Source organism: Anabrus simplex, chromosome 12, assembly GCF_040414725.1.
Source record: "Anabrus simplex isolate iqAnaSimp1 chromosome 12, ASM4041472v1, whole genome shotgun sequence".
Lineage (NCBI taxonomy): Eukaryota > Metazoa > Arthropoda > Insecta > Orthoptera > Tettigoniidae > Anabrus > Anabrus simplex.
The window spans coordinates 81,988,982-82,016,228 of record NC_090276.1 but is presented as its reverse complement, the minus strand read 5'-3'; the positions used below and the strand labels follow the sequence as shown (position 1 = coordinate 82,016,228).

The window sequence follows — 27,247 nt, the reverse complement described above, 5'->3', positions numbered from 1 at the left end:
TTTTGTGCTCTATATTTAATCTTTGTATTGTTTTGTGTACGTTCCCATACGCTAATAATAATAATAATCATCTTGAAACACTGCAGAACCGTCTGGGCGCTGGAAGGCCAAAAATGGGTGAAGATGTTCTCCGAGCAGCTCAACATACCGCATGCCATTCAGAGGCTCTTCCAGAACAACTAGGGGGCCATTCCATACCAGGAAAATGCACCCCAGACAATAACAGAAACACCAGTGCCCTGGACCACACCTTCGAGGCAGGCGGGATCCATCGCTTCATGTGGTCTGCCCCATACACGGTGCCACCCATCGGCATGGTGTTGTTGAAATTGTGATTCGTTCCACTATATCATGTTATGCCATTGTTCCAGCGTCCATCCCTGGAAATCAAATATTGAGTGATGGTTTCATATGTTTCTCACAGATAAAACTCAACTGCCAAAAATTGAACTTCGAAAATTTTCCAGCAAGGTTAGGGACTGGTTAGGTTTTTGGAGCCAGTTCCATCGAATTCAAGACGACTCAGACATAGAAAAGGAAGATAAATTTCAATATTTGATCCAATGTACTGTTGAGGGAAGTAGAACTAGGGAGCTGAAAACAAGCTTCCCTCCAACAGCTAAAAATTATGATAGTGCAGTTCAGTGTCTTAACCCTAGAAATGCCGAGTGTTTTTCCCTTTATGCCAGGCCATTTTCGCACGCATTACACTTTTATATTTTTAACAAATTTAAGCATGTTTACATGCAGAAAAGTTAAGCATGCAGCACACCATATTACTCAGAAAGCTTTATTTAAGGTGCTTATATAAGTATTTGATAATTTACTTGCTTATCTGATGCGTATCAGGTGATCAGATGTTCGGAAAACTAAAAAGAAAAATGATTTTCATATTTTCTAGTTCACCATTAATAAAAAACATTCATTTTAAAAAATGACCATAATCAAAGCACGCGAAATTTCTTCTAGTTTTAAAAAATATTACGTTCTCAAAAGTAAACGCAGAAATAAAATCACAAAAGAATAAAAATTCCGAGCTGCACACAGTCCCGTCAGCCGCCGAGCACTACTGGGAGTCCTTCTTTGAGAGTTTTCTTTTCCCGCCATGCCTCATAGGCCTCCAGAAATGCTGCAATTTATGAAAACAATCGTGGTGCACCCCTTATTTATTAGAATGACAATTTAATTTTTCATTTCGGAGACAGTTATCTCGAACCAGAATCGCATACAAGAAAGGGCCTTAATTTCTCCAGAATTTCTTTTAGGTTTAATTTTTTTCGCCGCGTAGTCATTACTTTCTTTCAGCAAGAGCTTCCAAATCAAATCCATAAAGAAAAGTAGGAATACATTATAGGTGTACTGTTTCGGGGCGGACAGATCCTAATGCCAGGATCCCTTACGCAGAATTCGTCGGAAACACCGAACTCCTGTTCGGGTGGATAAACCCTGCATCACTTTGGTGTTACGGAAACAGTATCATCCAATGGAAGGTTGGCAGGCCTTCTCTCTTCATCGGAATCGCTTTCAGCTTCAGATTCTGGAATATATTCTTCTCTGCTGTCAGAAGAATCATCAGCTAAAGAAAATATGTGGCTGGAAGAGGAAGCATCCCAATCATCTTCAATGCGAATATTACTTGAATCACGTAGCTCATCATACATAAAGAAAGTTTACACTTCAAAAGGAACAGTTTAAAAATAAACTCAACCTGTTGAAAGATAACGAAAGATATTCACAGAAACTGACAGGAACAGCAAGTGAGTGCAAAGTTACATAGCAACTGAGATGACAGGGTATGAAGAAATAGTAGCTGAATTTATACCTACCTTGACCTTTAATGAGTCATTTCCGGCTAGTAAGGAATATGTGGTGAAAGACTTGAAGCTTCCTCTTCAATGCGTTACTTATTAAAATAGCGTAAGTGAACGATAAATGGTGTTATGACTGGTTAAGCGACTGCATGAACTATGTGTTGCGCGTGCGATGTTGGGATTCTAGTGGCATTATATTGAGTCGCAAGCGCAACGTTTGGCAGTTCTAGGGTTAAAAGTAGGTTCGGAAAAGAAGAATTACTCGTAGAATTTTATGTTCATGAAATACTTGGACTTGTGATTCAAAATGTTTCTTCAACACAAAGACTGACTCTCCTACAGCTGTACGTTCGCTTAGAGTCCCGCCTTCGATCCCTTGAATCTCTGGGCATGCCTACTGACAAGTACGCAGCATTCTTGTTCCTCTACCTGAAGACTTGCTGAGAATATGGCTCAGAAATTCTGTCCATCATCGTATAAATGACTCTACCGAGGATGTATACTGTGGCAAACTCGCACGACTGACTTTATTCCTCAAAAATGAAGTGGAAAGTGAACAGATGGTAGCACTTGCCCAAGGAGGATTTAATACAGCAAATCAGAAACCTACAAAGCAGAAACTTAAGTTAAACGAAGTGGAAAACGCGATCAATCCTAGTACTTAATTCACAGGAGACTTTAAAAATCCTGGAAATGTATGTGTGTTATGCGGAAAATCTCATGAGAGCAAAGAGTGCTTCAAGGCACAGAAAATGACTCTAGTGGAAAGAAAGAATATTTTGATGGAAACGGGGTATTGTTTTCAGTGCTTGAGACCTAGTCATATAGCAAGGGTAACGTACTGTGTCACTCTGTGGAAAGAAACATGTTATTCTTATGTGCCCAACTTACCTTCAACAACTTCCAAGGAAAATGCGGGAGAAACATACGATGAAAAGGAAGATGCCAGTGCTACCTTGGGTAACCAAAACTATAACCAGGCTGTTCTTCTGCAGACCTTGTTGGTGAAGATCACAGGAAGGAAAGGGGATCGGGTAGTAAAAGCACTCATAAATAGTGGATCACAACGATCATATATATTAAAGAAACTAGTAAATACTATCGGACTGTAACCGCCAGGATCTGAAAACATGATTCATGCTCTGTTTGGTGGAACTGAATCAAAAGGGCATCTACATTTTAATTATCAAATACAGTTGAGTAGCTTAGATGGCAGGTACACATGTAAGATCCCTGTACTGGATCAGCCAATTGTTTGTGGTACTATCCCTACAATCCAAAGCGGTCCTTGGATTGAAAAATCTCGAAAAAATAGAATTTTTCTCTCTGATTCTGGAGAAGGGACGTCTGAAATTGAACTTCTTTTATGAGCGGACACCTACGGAACACTTCTCACTGGAAGAATAAAACACATGGGATGTGGATCAGTGGCTGTTGAGATTCGACTTGTGTGGGTTGTTATGGGGAGTCTCTCCGACTCATCCAGCATGGTGGTAACTTCAGTGTTGACGTCAAACACTGTGGTTACTGATTTATGGAAGTGGGATACCCTGGGAATTAGGGATTCTGCTGAGAAAACATCAAAGAAAGAAATCAAAATGGCTGCCTTAGATCATCGATGAGGATGTCCGTTATGAAGTCCGTTTACCATGAAATGATGTGTTTCAGGAGCTCCACGACAATTTGGAAATTGCTGAGAAAAGCTGCAGGACGACGACTAACAAACTATTCAGTGGCAACAAGGGTCAGGAATACAATGTTGTGTTTCAGGATTGGTTTCAAGAAGGGGTGATTGAAGAGGTACCCTTTCAAGACATTGGAAATAAATGTCACTATTTAACTAACAGAGGTGTATTCAAAGAAATTTCAATCACACCGTTAGGACCCATGTTTGATACCTCTTGCCGGGGGAAAGGAAAGCCCATCTCTGAATGAATGCCTAGAGAAACGACCAAATCTGCTGGAACAAATTCCCTCTGTTCTGGTCAGGTTTCGCCATCGTGAAATTGGAGTCCTTCGTACAAAATTATGTTGCTCCTTCATACAGAGATTTTTTGAGTTTCCTATGGTGGGAGGATTCCTCCATAAAGAAATTAAAGATATTCCGACATCGACCAGTTGTATTTGGGCTCAAGTGCAGTCCTTTCTTGTTGAGTGCAGTTCTTGATCTCCATTTAGAAATCAGCCCACGTGAATTGCAAGAAACAGCACAACTGCGTAACATCCCTTGATTTAGAGGAGGAAATGCCCATTTTGTGGATAAGTCTGTGAAACTACTTTCAAGAGCCAGATTTGAACTATGTGGCTGGGAATGCACCTCAAGGGGAAAAGAGAGTATGTTTGAGAAGATTTCTCCTGTTCTTGGATGGTGGGAGAAGATGATTCAGATGGTCAATAAGTTGTTGAAGAGGATATTGAGAACAGCCTCTCTCACCTATGAAGATGCTTTGACTGTCCTATGCGATGTGGAGTATGTTGTAAATTCCAGGCCCATTCATGTTTGTACCCACTGGAGATGACTTTATCGCAGGATACCTTACCAGTGGTAAATAATGGAGATAATGAGGATGAAAGTGTTGTTTCTGCTGTAAGAAAACAAAGTGAAAACGATAAGTGGACGTTTGGTGAAACTCTCTGCACGATGTAAGACATAAGTTTTGTGATAAGATCTTGTCTTGTTAAACTGTGTAAGCGAAATGATTGTCAGATTATTATTGTTTTTTTGGTTATTTTGGTTTTCTGTTAACAGGGGGATGAAGAAAACCAAAAGGAGTGGGAATTAATGGAATGCACCCTCCAGTATGGTACTCTTTGATCTGAGATGGATTGTTTTGAAAATAGGACAAAGTGAATCGAGTTTTTATGATTGTGGGAAATAATAAAGGCCAACACCTGTGTTACCAGTAGACGAATTCCGTTTATTGGGTACATTTTCAGGTTCGATTTAACATTGTTTCCTGGTATAACTGTCATGAGACTGGTAACTCAATCTTACACTTGAATTATAACTGAATTGGAATGAATAAGAACCATAAAGAACACACTAATGAATCATCGTATTAAACAGCATCTAGGAACGCGGGTGAAATATATGCATAAACTCACCTTGGTATCACCTCGCCAGAATGAACAACACAGACCAATGCCCCTTTCACAGTTGAATAATCCTGGGATTCCAGTCCCCACACACTGGCCTGCCCGGGTCCAGGCTCAAATTAATTTACTACCGAAGGCAAGTCTGGCACAAAATATACGCACTCATGCTGGCTCAGACAGTTGAGGTGCTGGCCTTCTGCCCCAACTTGGCAGGTTCCATCCTGACTCAGTCCGGTGGAATATGAAGGTCCTCAAATATGTAAGCCTCATGGTGGTCGATTTACTGGCACGTAAAAGAACTCCTGTGGGACTAAATTTTGTCATCTTGGCATCTCCAAAAGGGTAAAATTAGTTAGTGGGATGTAAAGTCAATACCATCATCATTTCTAACTGAAGACCAAGCTTCTTCATCGAATCAAATAATCCACACATCCTAAAATTTGCTTATATGATTATTGATAACTCAGATCCTCTACCAGCAATATCTTTGAATTTATCACGAAGATCATACTTGTGTGTACAGGAATGACATAATCGGGTCAGTTAAATTTACTTTTAGTTAAATTTTGATGACTGAAACCTGGCCTCTATTAATTCAACGTGACGTAATAAATTAAGAATGTTACTAAGGCTCGACTCTAACGTTACTGAGCATTTCTTGATAATAGTATTTAAATGATAACTTGAAATCATATTAACACATTAATTATTTGCGGGTTCGAAATAGTGATCCAGCTGGTTTACAACATAATTCTTCATTCAAAATTATGAAAACACTGACAACTCAACTCTACAAAAACATATTTACACAGAAATCGGGCGAAGACACTATTAGTCTGCGAAGCCCAAATTCTCCACAAAATAAACATGCACTTCCATACATAACCATTTACATAAATTTCGATGACCCTATTCTGGCATCGAACACGAGATCTGTCCAGTTCTGACAGCATGTTCTTCCCCTTTGATTTCTCATCTTTATTTTACTGAATAGAATAGATTTATTTATCATCAACAGGTTATTTTCCCAATTAAAGATGATTCAATAAAACATGATATACAACAAATACACCTTAAGTAAATAACACTAATTTCCTAAAATAATAACCAAGTTCAAACTAAATCTACAGATCTTTTTATATGCATATTTACAAAACCTTAAATAAATTACATTATTAAAGTACCTCTAGTAACATTTACATATTTACATATCTTACAGATAGGGCCTTACATTCATGACGTCATTAGGGCATATCTGATTTTAGACAGGGGTGAGTGGAAAAGGTCCACTGATTCATCCACCTCATTCAGTGATGTTAGTGCCCTCATAAGCCATGAGTTAGCCCGAGCCACAGTTCTCACTTTAGGCAGATGAAAAATATTCCTTTGCCTAGTATTTCAACGAGGAACATGTAATGGACTCAGCTCCAGTAATGTTGAGCAATCCACTCTGTTCGTCGGACACTTATAAAGAAAGAGGGCATTGGCACATCTGCGGCGTGAGTGCAATGTCCTCATGCTCATAGTCTCACAAAAAGACTCACAATCGGACGAAGGGAGAGAAATACCCAAACCCTTGTACCTGATCCATTTCATGAACCTTATTTGGTAATAATAATAATAACTTAAATGTTTCCACCTTTTCAATACAATATATTCACAAATTTACAAAATTATACGGTACTAGTTTCGACCCATCTAGGGGTCATCATCAGCCGTATTGAAGCAAAGATCATTTGTGGCGAAATCCTAAGACAATATTATTTTAAAGAATAACAAGTGAAATGAGATGTTATGGTAATAGTTAATAATACAAGGAATATACATAATAAGAGGTTTTTAACAAAGAATAAAGTATAAATGGGGTGTTGTAAAAATTATAATCATGGAAATCAGTAAGTTCTTGTATTGAAATGAAATATGGCTTAGGAAGAGGGCTTAAGGTGGGGCTGAAGGGTGCGGGAGAAAGTGTAATTGTCTTGGAAAAGTACCTTTGATTAAATTTAGGATTGAGTTTAGGTTGGCTGCATTATTGTTTCTGAGGAAAGTGATAAATAGATCGAAGAGTATGTTGGGTTTCTCTGAGATTTCATTGAGATTGTGACTGGCATTAAAGTATTGGTCTAGGTGTATGTAGTAATTTTCATTATGTTCAGTAAAGGGCCCTTGTTTGCTAATACGAGGATGTCCATGTCTTGTTCAATATTGGTGAAATTATGGTTATAATCTTGCATGTGTTGGCCGATGGCTGAAAACTTGTTGTATTTTATTGCGTTAGTGTGCTCGTGGTATCTGATAATGAAGTTTCTCCCGGTTTGCCCGATGTAGGTTTTTTTACAGGTGGTACATTTGATCCTATAAACTCCTGATTTTAAAAAACTGCTGGTCTTGTTGATGTGTGAAGTATTGTATAAAACATTCATGTTCTTATTGTTGGACTCTTTCCAAGTTTTGTATTAAATACTGCTGAGAAGGCAGCCACACCTCGCAACAATATTCTAACGATGGTCTGATTAGAGTGCAAAACAAAGTTATTAGAGTTCTAGGAGGAACAAATTCGACACAATTTCTTTTCAGGAAGCCAATTAATTCAGACCCTTTCCTAGAAATCTTGTCTAAATATTTCTCGAAGGAAGGACCGTAGCAATTTGAAAGTGTCACACCAAGGTCATTTATTTCATTCACACGAGCTATTTTGAAATTGCATAAATGGTAAGGGTAATTTACTGGTTCCAACTTGCATGAAAATGTAATTGCGTTGCATTTTGAAGCATTCAAACCAAGCAGCCACTTTTTACACCAGTTACTTAGTAGGTTTAAATCAGACTGTAACAACTTACAGTCCAACTCACTATTGATTACCTTAAAGATCTTTAGATCGTCAGCATAGAGAAGGCAATTACTGTGTTGTATAACTGGTGTTATATCATTTATGAATATGAAAAAGAAAAAGGGCCCAGTAAAGAGCCTTGGGGGATACCTGAAGTAGGTGGTACAGCTTTGACATTATTAGTGAGATAGCTTCTAATCCACTCCAAAGCACTTTCTCCTATCCCATATGCTGACAATTTGGTGAATAGAGCATCATGTTGAACTGAATCAAAGGCTTTGGAGAAGTCAGTATAAACAACATCCACATGTTGCCTCCTATCGAGAGATTCTGATATGAAATTGATATACACCACCATATTGGACAAGGTAGAACTTTTCTGTACAAAACCGTGCTGCGCTATATTAAAATACTGTGAATCTGAACTGCACAGTCTCTTATACATAATCTTCTCTGTTACCTTTGAAATTAGGGACAATAACACAACATGCGTATAGTTATCGAACACCATTTTGTCTCCTTTCTTGAACACTGGTATGATGTAACCTTCCACTCACACGGAAAATACCCTGATAAGAATGACATTGACTTAAATATTTTCACTTTACTTGAATTTATTTCCATATTATTTACTTTAAATTCCAAGACAATGTCCAAAAGAAAACAAAGTAAAAATAGGAAAGAGCAAATTTGAGCAACTAAATATAATCAAATGAACCTGCTTGGCTTTTAAAAACATACACACCTTATGACCTCATACACTGGTCATTGGTTACTTTACAGTATTTGCAGCTAATCAGAAAATATTTTGCATCTTAATAAAACAAATTTTAGGAAATTAACCTGTCCCCTGGGCGATTTTGTAAGCATACATTGTAAAGCAATATGAAATGGAGGGCTCATTCACCACTAGCCGGGCTGCCGCATGGTTTTAGTGATCACACATCACTACAGTAGTATCAGCAAACAAGAAGAATGATCTGTTCCACTGCTCCATATCTGCAACTCTCGTTCTGATGGTTTCTTTCTTTGGCCTCGTGGTCATTCCTAGCTACACGGAGGTATTTAGTGGAACTGCCTCAACCTCACGGCACTGTTATATTATACTCCACAACCAGTTTGTCATACCAGATTGGTTCATTGGCTACTGTTCCATGATCTCTTGACCTACTAATCAAGTTTCTTCTTATCTCCCCAAGCAAGTTCCTCATTCTGCATTCCTTTCCTCCAAGTAATTAGAAAATTTGCATAGCAACTCTAAATGAATGCACCACATAACGTCAATATTTGAAATGTCCCAGCCTCCTCGTGAAAGTTATCGAATCCTACATATCTCTGCACTGTCAAAACCTGCTAAGTAAAGTCCTGAGTGGTTACCTTCCACGAATTATCGGTCTCTTACTATTGTGTGCATTAACTGTGCCCTGACTGGAAATAAAGTCATAGTTCTGTCTCCCGTATTTATATTTAGAGTTCCAAAGTCAAATGTTCCGTCATCTATATAAATAAAGTTGTAGAGGGTCCGCTGTCTGTAATTTAGTTTCTTTTGCCGATTTTTCAGATATTTATCCGTTTTTAGGCCAACACAAGACCGAATCCGCTGTTTTTATTTTCGTGTCTGTCTGTTTGTTTGTCTGTTCCACCATCACGGCAAAACGGCTGGATAGATTTCAACCAAACTTCATATTTAGAGTATACTCATCCTGAGGAAGGTTTTGATATGCGTATCATTTTAAAATCTTTGATTAGACGGGGGGTTTATAGGTAAACCAGAACGGTTTTCCTCCATTTTCTCTTATACTGTTGATTTCCATAAACTCCGTGGACCTGTATGTGAAACGTCTCTTCATTATAAACAACTTTCATTATGTTCATAATTTACCTTACTAATCAAATGACGGAGAAATTTATTATTTTCTGCGGGTATCATGGTCTGCGTGTGTGACCGACAGACCGACAACGAACCTACAGGTTACCATGGCAATGTCTCTGACTGCTTGCAAGCGGGGAAGTAATGTATTGCCATTTTCCTCATCATGCCTTCAAATTCGCGGTTGTTCCTTGGGTAGAAGGCAAGAGAGGCGTCAATTGGCCATTCTGCAGGATATTGGCGGAATATCGTTGGAGTTTATAACCGTCCTCGAATAGCTAATGTAATAACACCATTAGTCATCTTCTTATCTGTTGACCTAAGAATGCCTGCACCTAAATTTCTTCTCTGTTACTTCTTTCTTATATCTGTAACTCACACCAGCATAATTTATTGAAGGGCATTTGATTTTCCAATACATACACTTGGTATTTATATATTTGTCGTCATCCGACTGTCCTCAGTTTTAATCCATTTTCTATTAATTTCAACTATACTGAATTATTTTCTTCCTTAATTACTCCGTATGTATGCCATTGCTAATCCCGAAAGCTTGACACTCTCATTTAAGGAAATATTTTAAGCTATGCAAGTGTATAACTTTTGGCCTTGGAAAACATCGAAATATGGATGCAGTTTTAACGACGGTGCAGACCTTCGTTTCGGGATAATTGGTGGCTAATCGCAAAACAGAAAGCACAATCGCATTTCATTTTGGAGAGATCTACAACTTTGCTCCTATGACTTTTTGTCGTATTTCTATCCCTTATATGTTAAACAGAGCTGTATTTCTTGATTTCAAGTTGATTTTGTACTTTCACATGTATATGTTATCATTTGGCACACTTATAGGAAAGATAGAATCATGACATTTGGAACGCACATTGATATGACCAGTGGCCATGTGATAGCCAAATTTGATGATTCTAGCTGTATCGCAAATATAAAGTAGTATGCAAAAACTGTACAAAATTTCACACCATTAAATGATTCTAACTCAATCTAACCCATAAATATAGGTGTTGCGAGAAGATGTCATGGGACCAACCATGTAGAACACTGAAAAAGGCGTCTGATGGTGAAGTCTATTTGTAGATATTTCTTAGAGTTTCAAAGCAGTAACTCCTGAAATAAAGGTCAGCACTTCTAGAGTGTGTCTGTACATTGACTATTTGGGCGACATTTCTGTACAGTTATCCGTTTCAGGTGTAATAATGACCAGCTGCATATTTTTAGCTTTGGTGTCTGTCTGTCTATAACTTTGAAACTACTGGATATTTTTCCACCAAACTTCATATTTAGAATCCACTTGTCCTTGGGTAGGTTTTAGGGCAAATATTGTTTCTAAATCCATGAAGTAACTGGGGGTTTATACGAAACCGAAACCGTGATTTTGCACTCCTACAAAATATACACAACCATACTTAATAGAAACCTACCTGCCTTAATGGAAATTCATTTCTAAACCTTTGTGCATCATTTCGATAAGAGGATTCATAAGGGAGATATCATAGTCATAGTCATAGACCGTTTTTCGGTACAAGTCCCACCGGACTTAACTTAAGAAGGGTTGCGTGTTGAGCGTATTTCTTACAACTTGAAAACTGTTGAAGATATTTGAACCAAACTTTATACTTAGCATCCACCTTTCCAGAGGTAGATTTTAAAGGTCAATAACATTTCCTGTTCCCGGAATGGACTGGCGGTTTATAGTGAACCGAAATGTTGAATTTACTCTTCCACAATATATACAGTACAAGACCAATCTGACTGGAAATCGATCAAATTTGTTGGAAATCCATATCTAAAACTTTTTTCATGTGCATTTTTCGACAGGAAGATTAAAAGGGGGATATCATGAATGGTCGGTTTTGCAGGTTAAGTCCAGCAGACATAGACCAGAAGGTGTTGTACGTGGAGCAGATTCCTTATCTATATAAATAAAATCGTAACGACTATGTGCCTCTACATTGACTATTTTGCCGAAATTTTCGTACAGCTACGCTTTTAAGGGGTAACAATGACCATCTGCATATTTTTTCGTTTAGTTTCCTGAAAGTCCTGATTTTAACCCTCCTCACCCAAAATCCACATTGCGGATCTGCCAGACGAACAAAGAAACTGAAATTTGGCAAAACTATACGTTTTAGGCTGTAACGGACAGAACATTTCCAAGATCTTTAAATTTTTCACTTTTTATCCCCGAAGAATATCGAAATATGGAGGCAATTTTAATGATGGTGCATACCTTCGGGAAGTCCTATCACATAACGGATGGCACAATCTCCGTTCAATTTGGAGTGATCTACAGCCTTGGTCTTATGACTTTTTGTCGCATCTGTATCCCTTTTACATTTGATTTTTGTCGATTTCTCGATGTTAAGTAAATTTGGACTTTTTACATGCACACTGCATACTTTCAATCACTTATAAGAAAGATAGAATCATCAAACTCTACACGAAAATTGGCCCACCCAGTAGCAATATGTGAGCCAAATGCTATGTATGTAGCTGTTACATAATTATCTGAAAAGTAATGCAATGTGAGATAATCTTACAAAACGTTTCTAATTCATTCTGACCCATGAATAGATGAGATATCATAGGGCCAGCCATTTAGGCCGCTAAATCCGGCGTCTTGTGGTACAATCCTTTGTCGATATGACATACCGTTTAGCAGCAGTTAATCTGTAAATTAATGTCTACATATTGTAAGCATGCATATACTTTCATATGTCGATCTATATATATTCACTGATGTCATTTTGTAGCGATCGAGAAAAGGTGTGTCTGCTAATGTAATCAGTACTCCCCACACCGACTTTGACTGGCAGTAGGAATGCGGTCCATCTCCAACACCTGTGTAACTGGCATTACTAAAGAAGGCCTACCATTGTAATGAATAATTCACTTCTCGATTTGACTTGCAGAAGACAAGGGAGCATGCAGTGTTGTTTAAAACTCCCCTACCCGATTGTGTTTGGCTCTAGGCAAGGGTGCTGGCCCTTATAAAGAAAAATGTATCCATCTCAAATGTGACTGGCATTAGGCATAGTGGCCTGCTATTTTGATGGAAACTCACCAACTTGGTGTGACTGGTCAGCTGGCTGGCTGTAGGAAAAGGGGCCAGTCATTATAATTATAACTGCACAACTCAGTTTCGACTGGTAGTAGGGAAGTTGCCTGCCATTCTAATGAAAACTCCCCAACTGTAATCTGTCTGGAAGTAGGAAAGGGGGCCTGCCATTGTAACGAAAACTCCCCAAATCGATTGTGACCGCGCAGTAGACGATGGGGCCTGCAATTATAATGAAAACTTTCCAACTCGATTGTGAATGGCAGTAGGCAAGTGAGCCTGCCGTTATCATCATAAATCTGTAACAAGCACTTTACGTTGGAAACACCGTATTGGGAACCTCCCCATGGTGTTTCTCAGATAACGCTAAGAGACATGCCATTTTAAACGATCTTATTTACTGCATGTACAGTATTTACTTCTATATTCGAATACAATGTAGAATACCGTAGCGAAGCACGGGTACATTTGCTAGTTCCCATAATAAAAGCATTCTACTGGTAAAGTTCTTGTGTCCTACTAATGACGAAACTAGTCATACCAATCAAGGAATCCCCAAGTCAGAGACTTCAAGTTCCACTGAATCACACTCGCTGATGATCCATGATATTATTAAGAGACATATGACGATACCTCAATAAGCCAACAAAAGTCTCCGCAATAAAGATGTCTTCGTACAGAAATATGCTTGCTTCTCTACTGACTAGTGCGCTGTCGTGTTACTCTGTACGAGTCATCGGCGATGTATAAAGCAGCATCCCACCAGGCTTTCAGGGCTTTATCTTTATTAGTGTCATTCAGCATTAGCAAACTATTCACACAGTCAGCCAGTGTGTCCTGGTTAGTTTAATGAACAGCTTGCTGTAGAATAATAAAGTTCTGCATGCAAAGTCAGAATTAAGCTTCCCAATAAGCATGTTTGTTACAAAACGCCAAAGGCTGCCTGTTGTTCATCAATAAAGATCCATTAATAAAAATGCTCTTTACTTCTGCAGATACCTTCTTTGTAGGCTGTGTCCAAACAAGTGACGAAGTGATGCTGTGGTGAGACCAACTGGTGACAGGAGTTTTTCAGAAAATTTCTGAAATGGGTGTTGTGCAGAGTTTTCTGCTGTAATGGTGAGATATAAATCGGCTTTATACTCACTTCGGAAGTCTGTGCTATCTGCATGTGCATCACTGTATTATTCCTGTCTGTATTTGCTTGTCACTTGTGTGTGATTTGCTGCTTTTCTTCACTAGACTTCTGAAAATAAAATAACGATACCATTTTTGTGTAATTTTATTCTTTTAGAAAGATGACATTAATTTTTGTCAAGAGCGAGATACTGGACAAATTTTAACAAATCAGATTTGAAAGAAGGTGTATGCTATACTTCGTAAGTAATATGGTAATTAATTTAGCTTATTATTATTTAGCGTATGGCTTATACAGACATAATCAGTAATATACATATATACATATTTACAGCTGAGAAACAAAGCAACTTGTGCTTCACAATTGAATGTCTAATTCTTCGATCCAGCGTGCAGCATCCGGAGTTAGCAGCAGGAAGTCATCCTCATCACCGTGATAGGCTCGAATCCTACATTCCCTGACGATATGACGAACAGTCTGGTGTGGAGCTCCGCAGTCACAGTCTGGGTTAGGTAGCTTTTTCCACTTATGGAGAGCGGCTCTGCACCGACCATGTCCTGTTCTGATTCTATTCAGGGCAGTCCAGGTCTTGCGTGGTAGGTGGGATCCACTTGGAAGTCTGGGACCTGAGAAGAAGGTATGAAGGCGCACATCCGTTGCTGCTTCCCATCTACTTTTCCACTCATCAAGAGATTTAAAATCTTTAGCATCCATGTTAGAGGCATCACGCAGAGTTGGATGGCGTGATTTTAGTCTGTTAAGATTCAGAAGTGGCAGGTCACTATTCACGGGTAGACTAGGATTTCTTGAGATCTTGTGAAATTCCTTCATAAGGGCATTAGATCGGCGTAGATCAGGTGGCATTATACCAGTTAGCAGTGGAAGCCAATGAACTGGAGTAGATGTGATTGCGCCAGATATGATGCGCATTGTGGTATTAAGCTGGGTGTCAACAAGCCTTGTATGATGACTGTTCATCCAAACAGGTGCACAATACTCGGCACTTGAATACACCAAACCCAGGGCTGAAGATCGCAAAGTGGTTGCTGAAGATCCCCAAGTAGTTCCACACAGTTTATGAAGGATGTTATTTCGAGACTTCAACTTTTGTGCTAAGTTCAGGAGGTGTTGTTTGAAGGATAGTGTACGGTCCAAGATGACACCAAGGTATTTTGGGTTCCAGTTATGATGAAGAATTCTCCCTCTGAAACTAACATTCAGTTTCACGTTCGCCAAACGATTATTTAAATGAAAGCAGGACACTTAATTATATTAATATAATTAATCATTAATGAATGATTAATTTAGCTACTTCAAAATTAACAAAGCTTCTCAACATTAAATTTTCAATATTACAGACTTCAAGACATCTGTACAAGTGATCCTGAATACTTGTAAATTAAGTGATAAACTGGTTTTTTGTAGGGGAGATGTGCCATTGCTCTTTCGGCAAAAGCTGGAATTTTAGGAGTGATTGAGGTGGTGGTGGTGGTGGTGGTGATTACTGATTTAAAAGGATGTATAACTTGGAGCCATAGTCTATTAAACAGTGATCAGAAGGCAAAATGGAAGGAATCTCATGCTTCAAAAAATAAATGGGTGGGGTCCAGGAACTTGTCCTTTGTGTTGCTCAGTACTGCACTTTCCAAAGGTGGGAAGGGGGAGGGGTTGTCATCTGTGCTGGAATATAGGCAGTAAGGACTGTTAAGGGAAATATAATCAGTCTCTATAATATTTTGTTAAGAAGAAAGCCATACTTTCAAGTGTCGACTAAGTAAAATGTAATGTAAAAGCTTTCTAGTCTGTTGAACACACAAGTTAAATATACATATGGCATACCTGTTAAAAGCACATTATTAAACAGGGAAAAAAATAAAGCTTGTAAGCAAAGTCTCATAAGGTACTATAGTCACTGTGAAATACCTCATTTATTCCATGTTGTCCATCATAAACTTATATACTTAACATCTAGCCTCTCTATGTTGAGGAAAATAATGGACTTTTCTTTAAACTCCATGGTCTATGAATATTCCTTATTTGTAGTTTCTCTAGGGATGTCTGCTCCATTTGATAGCTGAACAATGCTTTTACGCACTGCCATCTTAATAATATGGGGACGTTGTCCTAACTTGTGGACAGTTGGTGCTGACATTGATTTACTTATAACCTGAGACCAGACAAGGATTTTAGCTTGTATGCGTTCTCCATCAGCTACACCCCTCCCTAGCGAAGTCTCCAGGTACTTCCACATAAATATCTTCTTAAATTTGTAACTAAATGCTTCAAATAATTCAGTAATATGCATCCAGATTATATGTGAAGGAAGAATGAATGTGTCCTGTGTTTCACTTCACAAATGACCCATGCATCACAGGTGAAATAAAGCACATTAAGGGCCTTATTACTTGAGATTAACAGAGATATTCACTGTAATGAAAATTTAATTTAATGCACAAAATCATGCTGTGAAAATAATTTCCATAGCATTTTAGAAGTCACAGTAAAAGTGGATCAAATAGTCACAGTTATTAAAAATAATATTTATGTCCTGTGCATCACAACGACGTTTTTTATATATTTGAAAAAATGCCGTCTGAATCTTTATTCTTCGTTCATATTAGTAAACAACTGAATAATAAGGTTCTAATCTGACTGGAAGGAATTTCTCTTACATACTAATAAAATTACAGCATCTTGAATGTGCATGAATACCGCGCACATCACTCAGAGAATTTCCCTTTCAGATGGAGGCATTTATGACATGATTCTCTTTAGACTGATTGCTTGTAGACTTGGGCATTCTGTTTATTTTACCAGAAAACACGGACGTTATTGGCTATTATAGCTGTCTTGTATATTCATTTTATTAGGTGGACAGCAAAATGTTTGTAACGTCAAAGAAAGTAAAATGACACATTTGCAAGCCAGTCTGGAGATGTTGATGCATCCAAAAATTTCATTAACGATTCACTAGATTTTGCGAGTAAAGTGAAAATGAAAATCCACAGCTTGTTTATAGTCATTCAACTGGACCAGGAACGAAATGAATGACGCCCCATCTAGCGGCGAGGATAGGAACTGTGTACTGTGCACTCTACCGAAGACATTCGCACTCTGGGGCAATGACCATTGTTTGAAAGTTGAAATAATATTGGATTGAAGTGAAGTGGAGTGAAAATGGCGCGGAAAGCCAGAGTATCCACAGAAAAACTTTTCCCCAGCTTTGCATGGTCCAGTAGAAATCTTACATGGAGTAATTGATATTTGAACCATGGGACACAGTGGTCATGGCCGGTGCGCTGTCGCCTGAGCCACAGAGGCTTCGTTGTGAATAGTTCTCGCTGTGCTTGCGAGCGCGTCGGACGTGTTTAGTACTAGTGTGGTGAGGAAGTTACGAGTACCGTTGTATTGGTCGTGTTCGAAATTTTGCAAACAGTGACTTTGTTACCAATTCCAGACAAGGTGTTTCTGCATATTGGCAAGCGTAATTAGACAAATCAACATGACAGCAATCGAACGAAAAAACCACAATTGTGATTCGTTTTATTGATCGTGATATTCCCTGACCTGCACCGTATGGAGTTCACGATTGAATATTCGACACCCTGAAACTTGAGGAAAATGACATCGAAATGCTACAGCTCAACGGCATATCAAGACAATTCTTCGTTAAATGCAAGAATTCTGAAATATCGGACCGATTACTCCAAGATTACTCAGGTGAGCACACCTTTCTTCATAGTAATGGTTTCCGAAGTAAAGTGACAGTAGACTCTGCCGGCCTAGGCACCAAATTGGTTAGGATTTTCAACTTACCGATAGAAGTGCCACACACACTAATTTCCGATCGGATAGGTAAATTTGGTACAGTGCTTTCTATTACTGATGAGACCTGGGGTTCAAGCTTTCGACATCAAGTAAATAATGGTGTCCGTGCAGTTAAAATCTTGTTAAAACAGCATATCCCTTCCTATCTTGATATCGGTGGTTTCAGAGCTTTAATCAGCTACTAAAGCCAACCCATAACATGCTTGATATGCAGTGAAACAGGTCATCGGCGAGGTCAATGCCCCAAACGAAAACATCCAGTTCAAACGCCGGCCGCGGTCGATGCCCCTACCTGGGCAGCACTAGCGAGTGGCAAATTCCCAACCAAACTAGTTCCCTTATCAGCTGCCCAACTCACACTAGAGGACAAATCAACAACACACACACAGTTGACACAGTACCTGAGTGCACACCACGAGAGAATGAGGATCCACAGAACTCCAAACAAGTTCCACTACAACCACTCATGGATGTTGATACAAACATTGAGACATATAAATTAGATATGACAAGTGCAGACAAGAGGACTGTTGTACCGAACCTCTCCTCAACATTAGTTAATGAGTCTACGGAACAGGATTCTTCTCCCCGGCGTTAGATATCCCAGAACAGCAACAACATCCCCATGAACTTGAATCCATAAGCGACCAACAACATATAGAGGAAGACGAAGAACCCATGATAGCTGATCAAGCGGAACACCTTTCTACTCCAGATGTTCTAGTGCCGGAGCAGGTCTTAATGGTCCAGGTCAACTACAAACACTTTCATTACCAACCAGCTCACATGATAATACGAAATGGATGTCCGAATAATCAAACCTCCGGGCACCAGTTCGAGAGACCCCAGATAAAAATGCCCGGTTGACGACTTTAGTAATAAGCGAGGACCGAAAAATCTTAAAAACATTCCGAAGACAAAATTCGAGGCCAGATCAGAAATGGTCAGTAAAATATGGGTTGCTAAAGTATTTCTCCTTTTGTTTATAATACTCCTTCGCACTTACGCCACCCATAACGTGAACAGCCTGCGAAGTAGAAGGAAACAAGTTCTTCCCCGAGAATTTATTCGAGATCACGACATTGAGATCATTTTTCTGCAAGAGATAAACATCAGTAATCTATCTTTTCTTGGTCCATTATATGATTACATTGCAAACCCCGGAGAGGAGTCCAGAGGTACCGCTATACTGTTTAGAGCCAGTATACCCATCAAGTTAACCCAATGTCATCCCAATGGAAGGATTACATCTATACTAACAGACGACAACACATTTTACGTGAACATTTACTTGCACTCAGGGACACATAGAAGACATCAAAGGGAGGAATTTGTTACCACACAGCTACCATACTATTTGCGACACAACTGTCACAGACTAGTCATTGGAGGTAATTTTAATTGCGTGTTGCATTCCAAAGATAAAAAAGGTCACTTCAATTCGTCGCCGGCGCTTGAACGACTAGATACGGCTCTCCAACTTCGTGATGTCTGGGAATCCAAATATGGCCCGCTTGTTCAGTTTACATATTTCCAAGGATCAGCGGCATCCCGTCTTGATAGATTCTATGTTAATAAAGACACTACTCCTAATGTTCATGACATAACAGTTAATATCGTACCGTTCAGTAACCATCATGCAGTTGTCCTGAAAATGCGATCTGACTTTTCTTTACCCCGGATAGGGAGGGGATACTGAAAATTAAATGACTCCCTGTTAAGTACGGAGGGAATAAAAGAAGAATTTAATCAGATATGGACAGACTTAATTAACCGACTACAAAGGCAGAGGCCCCTCAACATATCAACATGGTTGTACAGATTGAAGCCTGCTATTCAATCCTTTTTTTAAAGACGTGGGGTGGAAATGGCAAATAACAGGAGACAAACCCTACATTCCAACTATGTAATCCTCAATGATTTATTGATTCGCCAATAAGCAGGCTTTGATGCCTCCAACCGTATAGCAGCTCTCAAACATCGAATAACATCTATCCAGGACCACATTCTTCAAGGTTCCCTTGTGCGGTCCTGCCCTTCATCCCTCCTGGTGGACAAGAAAGCTCAACTCTACCATATAGCCATGGAGAAAAGAAAGGCTCAGAGGAAATTTGTACGATAGCTACACTCGGAAGATGGTAGACAGTTCAATGGTACAGAAGAATGCCTAGAGGAAGCAGATAAATACTTCAAAGAAATATTTCAAGATAACGGGAACTCCGTAGGCGAGCAACAAAAAATTATATCATTTGTAGAGCAGCACTTGGGTGAAGAAGGAAAACAGCATCTGACCCGTCCCATCACTGAAGAGGAAGTATTTGAGGCAATATTCGCAGCTAGTCCCAAGTCCGCACCAGGCCCCGATGGCCTTGGCTATCTTTTTACAAGACTTACTGGCCTATCATCAAAAATACTTTTGTGGAGCTAATGAATGTACTAATCGAAGAACTGCCTGATTGTACCGGGTTCTCTGATTGTATAATAATACTCATAGGCAAGGTTAAAATGCCCAAAACAGTATCAGACTTCCATCCAATAACATTGCTCAACACAGATTATAAGATATTTATGAAAATTCTTGACAGTCGTATAATGCCTTTCATGCGAAGAGTCATCAAACAAGGTCAAACGTGTGGTATTCCAACTAGAAAAATAACACACAATCTTAAAGACAGTAGGAACACGGTGCTATTTTATGCAAGGAATACAGATATGGTTGGTGCCTTTTTAAGTCTGGACTTTCAGAAAGCTTTTGATCGAGTTCTTCACGGATACTTGCTGGGAGTTCTGAGACACATGGGTTCCCCGACGCTCTCTGTAACATTATACGTAATGTTTATCAATCCGCCCACTCTAGAATTCTACTTAATGGTTTCTTTTCTCGTCCGATTCCTATTCAGGCGTCAGTACGACAAGGATGCCTCTTGTCTATGATATATTCCTTGGGCATCGAACCATTCGTACGTGCTGTTCACCACGTCCTTAACTCAATACCTAATCCAAATAATCTGTTTACCGTTAGAGCCTACGCAGATGACGTCATTATTCATCTTCGGACCCCTGAAGTCGCTCAACAGCTAACAGGAATAATATCTACGTACGAAATGGCCTCCAACGCCCTTGTAAGTTATCAGAAATCGGAACTTCTTCCTCTTGGTGGATGGCCGCAGGCAGTAACGTTAGCCGAAGTACCAACCACAGAGCGTGTTAAAATACTAAGGATCATCTTTACCCCAAACATTGAAGAAATAGTCGATTTAAGCTGGAGTAATATTACTCAAATGGTGCGCTTCACCCTATCGATGCACCTCAGCAGGAACCTCAACATAATACAAAAAGTATGGCATATCAACTTGTTTGCCCTGTCAAAACTATGGTACGTAGCACAAATTTTACTGACTCCCGAAATAATTGCCCAATGGATAGAACTTTGTGTCGGATATTACTTATGGAGAGGATATCCTTTTCGTATAGGCAGGCCACAACTGAGGAAACTAATTGACCAAGGGGGATTAGCCCTCATAGCAGTCTCCGAAAAATGCAAAGCTCTCCTGATCAGAGAAATGGTGCAGTATTCGTCCTCCGACCACGATAGAGCACTCCAGTTTTTCCCCTTATGGAAAATAATCATTACCTTCGCTCGTCTTGTTTTAAATCGTTTCCGCAGGCTTTGCACAGCTTGCAACTTCCTGACCACAATATCCTCACTGTTAAACTATTTTATAATAAATTGCTACAGAAGCATGATCATCTTCCACACATTATGGTCAAATACGCCAATTACAATTGGACTACTATTTGGACAACTTTCCAAATGTCTTGCATCCCCTTAGAATGGAAAGTAGCTAGTTATGAGGTTATAAACGAGTTACTTCCGACGGAAGAAAAGAAATTCCGCCACAGGATGACACAATCGCCGCTATGCAAGAAATGCTCGGTAATTGACACTCAGTTTCATTGACTGACTAGTTGTGGAGCCATCAAGGACATTTGGCAGTGGCTCAGAGTAGCGTTCCACAGGTTGACGGGATCTAGAAACCCGAACGACGTGTATCGTGCAGTATTGACTTTGGACATTAGTAGACATCATAGTAGACATGCTCTGACTTGGCTTAGTATGGGGTATCTCTGTTACCTTCGAACCGACGACAAGGTATCCCTGACTTACTTCAGAAGCTGCTTACTACAATGTAAACGGAAAATAGCAAGATGTGGTAGTCCCGACGCTAGCCTACTCATAAAAGACCTCCAAAGTATACTGTGATATTTTCAGGTTTGTTGTCTCAGCAGTGTCTAAACTTTCCACCATTATCTCGTGTGTGTTCGTAGTTTCTTTATTTAATCCTTGTCATAAACGTGCTGGTAAGCGGTGCGAGTGTCACCGACGCGCGGTGAATTGCATGTAGCATGTTGCGTAATGCTTTTTGATGTAAGTGTATTGGCGTAAAAAGTAAGCACAGGACACTGAGGTGCAAGAAAAGTGTTAATGATGATAGATAAATATATAACGTTTCTTTTTCAATACATCATGTCCCTTGTTAAGTGCTTATGTGCATATTGTAAATTTATGTTTAAGTGTATAATAAAAAAGTTTAAAACATAAAGTGTTGTTGTTTGAGTCATCAGTCCATAGACTGGTTTGACGCAGCTCTCCATGCCACTCTATCCTGCGCTAACCTTTTCATTTCTACGTAACTATTGCATCCTACATCTGCTTGTCATATTCATACCTTGGTCTACCCCTACCGTTCTTACCACCTACACTTCCTTCAAAAACCAACTGAATAAGTCCTGGGTGTCTTAAGATGTGTCCTATCATTCTATCTCTTCTTTTCGTCAAATTTAGCCAAATCGATCTCCTCTCACCAATTCGATTCAGTATCTCTTCATTCGTGATTCGATCTATCCATCTCACCTTCAGCATTCTTCTGTAACACCACATTTCAAAAACTTCTATTCTCTTCTTTCTCCATGTTAAATCAAAGACAGTAAATGTCTGAATAATTGTTACTGGACAGGCCATCTGTGCCTTTCTAACTACTATGATATTTGATATGGATTTATAAAATTGTTAGTGAACATACCTGCCGTAATGTGCTGAATTTTCTATTTGCATATTTATGACCATACTTGTGGGGTTTTTCATTTTTTAAGGTAGAAGCCACACTTTCTAGTGTCGACTCAGTTGAATGTAACTGAAATTCCTTCCAGTCTGTCGAACTCGCAAATTGAACATAAATATTACATTATAACACCTGTATGCGTGTTCCACTAAGTGGAAAGTTTTTTAGTTACTTTCACTTGTGTCTTCACTCAGATCGTGGAAATATCGCTGTCCTAGGTACAAGTTAATGTTTTAGCTATCAACTAACTGCATTCCTTTGTGCACCCTTTGTCTGAATGGCTATTTGCAAATGCTGCATGAAAATTCTCTTACTCTTAAATGCCTGATTTATATCTTACAGTGACTTAATATTTTTTAAGAAAACGGGAATTAGACATAGGTCTCTTACCACAGTAAGGGAATATAAAACTCATGTAACATTTATTTATGATTTTGAGATACGTACAAAGGCAATGAGATGTGAAAAGGAAGAACAGACAAAAAACTTGAATGTTAGACAACATTTAATTTGGAATTTACCTTCAATGTGCGAAATTTTAACTTGACTCCTGCTAATAAGCATCAACACTAGAAACAAAAAAAATCTCAGTTCAATGCTTCCATCACCTAGGGAATTAATCTGTTTAGAGTGGAAAAAATGTTTATATTGGTACCTTAAAACTGAAATAGTACTAGTCAACTATCTTATAAGTGGTTTTAGCTTGTGTCTGTCTAAATAATTGGTAATTATATTGATTTTGTTTCTAGTTCCCATATTTGAATTTGTTTTATTACTCGCGAATTGTAACTAGTTTTGTGTATGTTTCAGTATGGACAAATTGGGAATGGCAGTAAAGGATCCACAAAAGCCGCACCATTGTACCGTGTGCAGTCGGTCATTCTCTCGTAAAGATCATTTTAGAGATCACCTCTCATTTCACTCAGGTGAAGGATCACACGTTCGTAAAATTTGCAACAAGGGCTTCAACTCCAGCGGTAATCTCAGAAAACATATGTTTGCTTACTCTAATGCAAAACCCCACCAATGTAGTGAATGCACTAGTTCGTTCAACACTCTAGGTGAACTGAAGTCGCACATGATCTCTCACTCAACAGAGAGACCGTTTTCTTGTCATGAATGCAATAAGAAGTTCTCTAGGAAATCTATATTGACGATGCACATCTTGCTTCACTCCGGACAAAAGCCATACGTTTGTGACGTGTGCAGTAAGGCATTTTACCGGAAAGGTCATTTGAAATCCCACGAATTAATTCACTCTATCGACATGCCGTATCAGTGTAATAGATGCAGTCGTTCATTCGCTCGTGAATCTTATCTTTTAAATCATAAGCTTATTCATACTGTGGATAAACCATTTGTGTGTGCGATATGCAATAGTGCGTATACTCTGCGTTCTTCACTGAGACAGCACCTGTTAGTGCACTCCGGAGAACGACCGTATTCCTGTGAAGTATGTGGTAGTGCGTTCGCTAATCGGAAATGTCTTTTAGGACATATTTTGATTCATTCTGGTGTTAAACGGTTTGAATGTGATACATGTAAGAAGACGTTTGCTCGTAGGAGTCATCTGATAACACACATTGCAACCCACTCCGAAGAAAGGCCACACCAGTGTGATATTTGTAGTAAGTCTTTCGGATGTATGATTTATCTAAGGCAACATCGGAAAATTCACAGCGGAGACTGGCCGCGTAAATGTACACTGTGCAGCCGTACGTTTTCCAGTAAGGGTAGTGTCAGAAAACATTTAAGATCTCATTTTCGAGATAAATGAATAAAACAGTTTCGTGGAAATTATAGTGATCTACTTATTCAAATAAGGATAATCTTCCGGGTTTACAATTAATTTTTCAGTGATAGTGTAGGTTTGATTTGACTCAGATATACACATCTATTGCTAATTATTTAATTATTAATTAATCGTGACACAGGTGTCAGAAATTGCAAAGCAATATAAGGACCGCGATGTCAAGCCTCCAATATGCAGAAAGCATATTTCATAAGAAACAACTAATTTAGTCCCAGCTCGTTCTCACACTTCGTGAACTTCATCAAGATTAGGATTATGTTTGCAACAAGCATAACATCAAAATAAGTTTAAATCTAATTACAATATTCAAAACCTAGGGGTGTATACCTATAACTCATGAGGAATGTCAACAGCACTTGCATTCTCACACCTGATCAGGCTGGATGTTGGGGAAAATACTGATGTTATTATACAGAAGCCCCTCATGATAAGACCAGTAGAGGAAGGTAATGTGAGAAAATCCTCCTCGCATATCTCTAACAGTATTCCTTTCCAGAAGCAGGAAAGATGTCACATTGTAGACTTTAATCATAACACTACAGCACATAAGTAATTTGAGGTGCCATACATAGGAACAAGACACAAGATACTGTGAGGCAGGCTCTACAAGATAAGTCTGGAAAATAAAATAATTAAATGAGTCTTTCATGCATAAACACAGAAAAGATATATCACAGTACAAATAATGCAACAACACCACATAATGTGATCACTATAGGAGAAAAACAGGTAAATAGTCACATGATGTTCATTGACATCCAACAGGTGGTAGGATAAACAAAAATAAATTTTACAATTATCAACACATACGTTCATAATGCCTGAAAATGTTTTCAATAGAACAAGCAAAACCAAAACAATTCAAAATATCTAAATAAGATTTAATACAGCTATCACTGAACTGTTCCATACACCCACAACAAGAATAAGCAAGCAATGTTGGAGCTTGGAATTTTTAGGTTTTCCAGTCCACAACAAATAACATGACTCAAGATCATGTGAGATGTACACTTCAAGGCCATTCTCGAAAACATATTCTTTCACAAACATACAACAATAACAAGCGTATACATTTTCAACTATTTTATGATTATTCGAGGCCATAAAATAGGGTTGAATGTTACATCTTTACTCATTTGTTCTCCTTCTGCTTCAGGTACTTTGCCTGATTGTTTCTTGGTTGTTGCTTGGTTTATCAAACCCATTATCTTACTTTTTGTTTCTTCTTTGGTTTGTTGAGGTGGCTTATGCTTGTGTAGCATTACCTGCTCTTTTTGGTTACATTTTATTAATGATTTAATCAACTATTTGGATCTTCTCATCTGCATTAAGTTTGTATGATGGTGTACACTTAACTCTTGTGCACTCTTAAATATTAATTTAATTAATTTTGGGACAAGTAGTTGAGAATTATATTCAACCTTCTTATTTAGCGATTAAGAATAGTTTAAGTTATATTTGACCAAGTTCATGATTGTTTTCAATTTTATTACATATTTCTTTAATAATGATGATCATCATTAATTTATTAATCAATTCTTGAGTTGATTGAAAAATTATTTGATGTTTCTAAATAAAGTACTGATATAATTATGATCTGCATTCCCTCCTTATGGTTACTCTCTTGGAGATTATTGTATACTTTTCTTTTTATTTCATTAAATATTTTCCATTAATCAGTCATTGGTCTTGTTTATTTAATGCTTTACTGAATAACCATGACTTGTCAAGTGTTGTGTAAGCATCTTTTGGACACTACTGTTACCTTTATTTAATGGGCCTGTTCCACGTCCTCAATCTCATTCCAGTTGCTGTGACCAAGGTAAGTGTATTTGTTGTTGCTCATATTTGTTTCTCTGTGGTTGATTTTATATTGTGATTTCATTTTTTCTTGGGAGTGCTTATCCATCACAGTACTGCAAGACAAATAATGCTATAACACGATAAAACCTGATCCCTCTACAGTAATGGGAACAAAAGCAGATAAGCAGTTACATGATGATCATTGGCATCTAACGAGCGAACTGAAATAAATTTTATAGCTATCAACATGCTCCATCACAATGCCTGAAAAGAAAGTTTTAGTTAGACAAAATGAAATCAGAACAGTCCATCAATTCCAACTAAGACGTAATACAACTACCACTTAACTGTGCTGTACACCCACAACGGTAATAAGAAAACATTAGAGCTTGAAATGTTCAAGGTTCTTAGTCAACAACACAATAACGAGCTGAAATAGCAGAAGTGCTATCAGCCAATAATTCCAGTGCTCATTCAGTCTACATTAATACAGAGCAATGAAATGTAATGACCAAACAACTAAAGGTATATGCCAAACTTAACCTGTAACCAAGAGATGCAGAAAAAGAAAAGCATACAAATGATTCTCGGAAACAACATCACTCATCTCTTATACCCTGAGACTCCCAGGGCCCAGTAATATACATCGAAAGGACAACACCCTACGTTAAGCCCCATACACATCAACAGCGCAGTAATGGAAATGACTGTCTGTAGCAAACTAGGGGAAACTATCTGCTCCAGCAAGTAGACTCCATAATCTACCAAGAATAGCATCAGAAAATCCAACAGAAAGGCACAAATAAACTAATCCCATACTTAGTTTAAAATGACGGAGTCCAGTGTAGATGATTGACAC

At 38.6% G+C, this 27,247-nt stretch overlaps 1 protein-coding gene across 1 annotated transcript in view; it reads left to right on the top strand.

Moving 5' to 3' along the window:
• The window catches only part of LOC137502821 (gastrula zinc finger protein XlCGF57.1-like), a 90,574-nt gene extending 64,774 nt beyond the window's left edge, over positions 1-25,800 (top strand). The window contains exon 4 of the mRNA XM_068229866.1: positions 23,583-25,800. Within this exon, the coding sequence (XP_068085967.1) occupies positions 23,583-24,549 (967 nt within the window). The 3' untranslated portion in view covers positions 24,550-25,800. The remainder of the gene's footprint in view (positions 1-23,582) is intronic.
• The last annotated feature ends 1,447 nt before the right edge of the window (positions 25,801-27,247 follow it).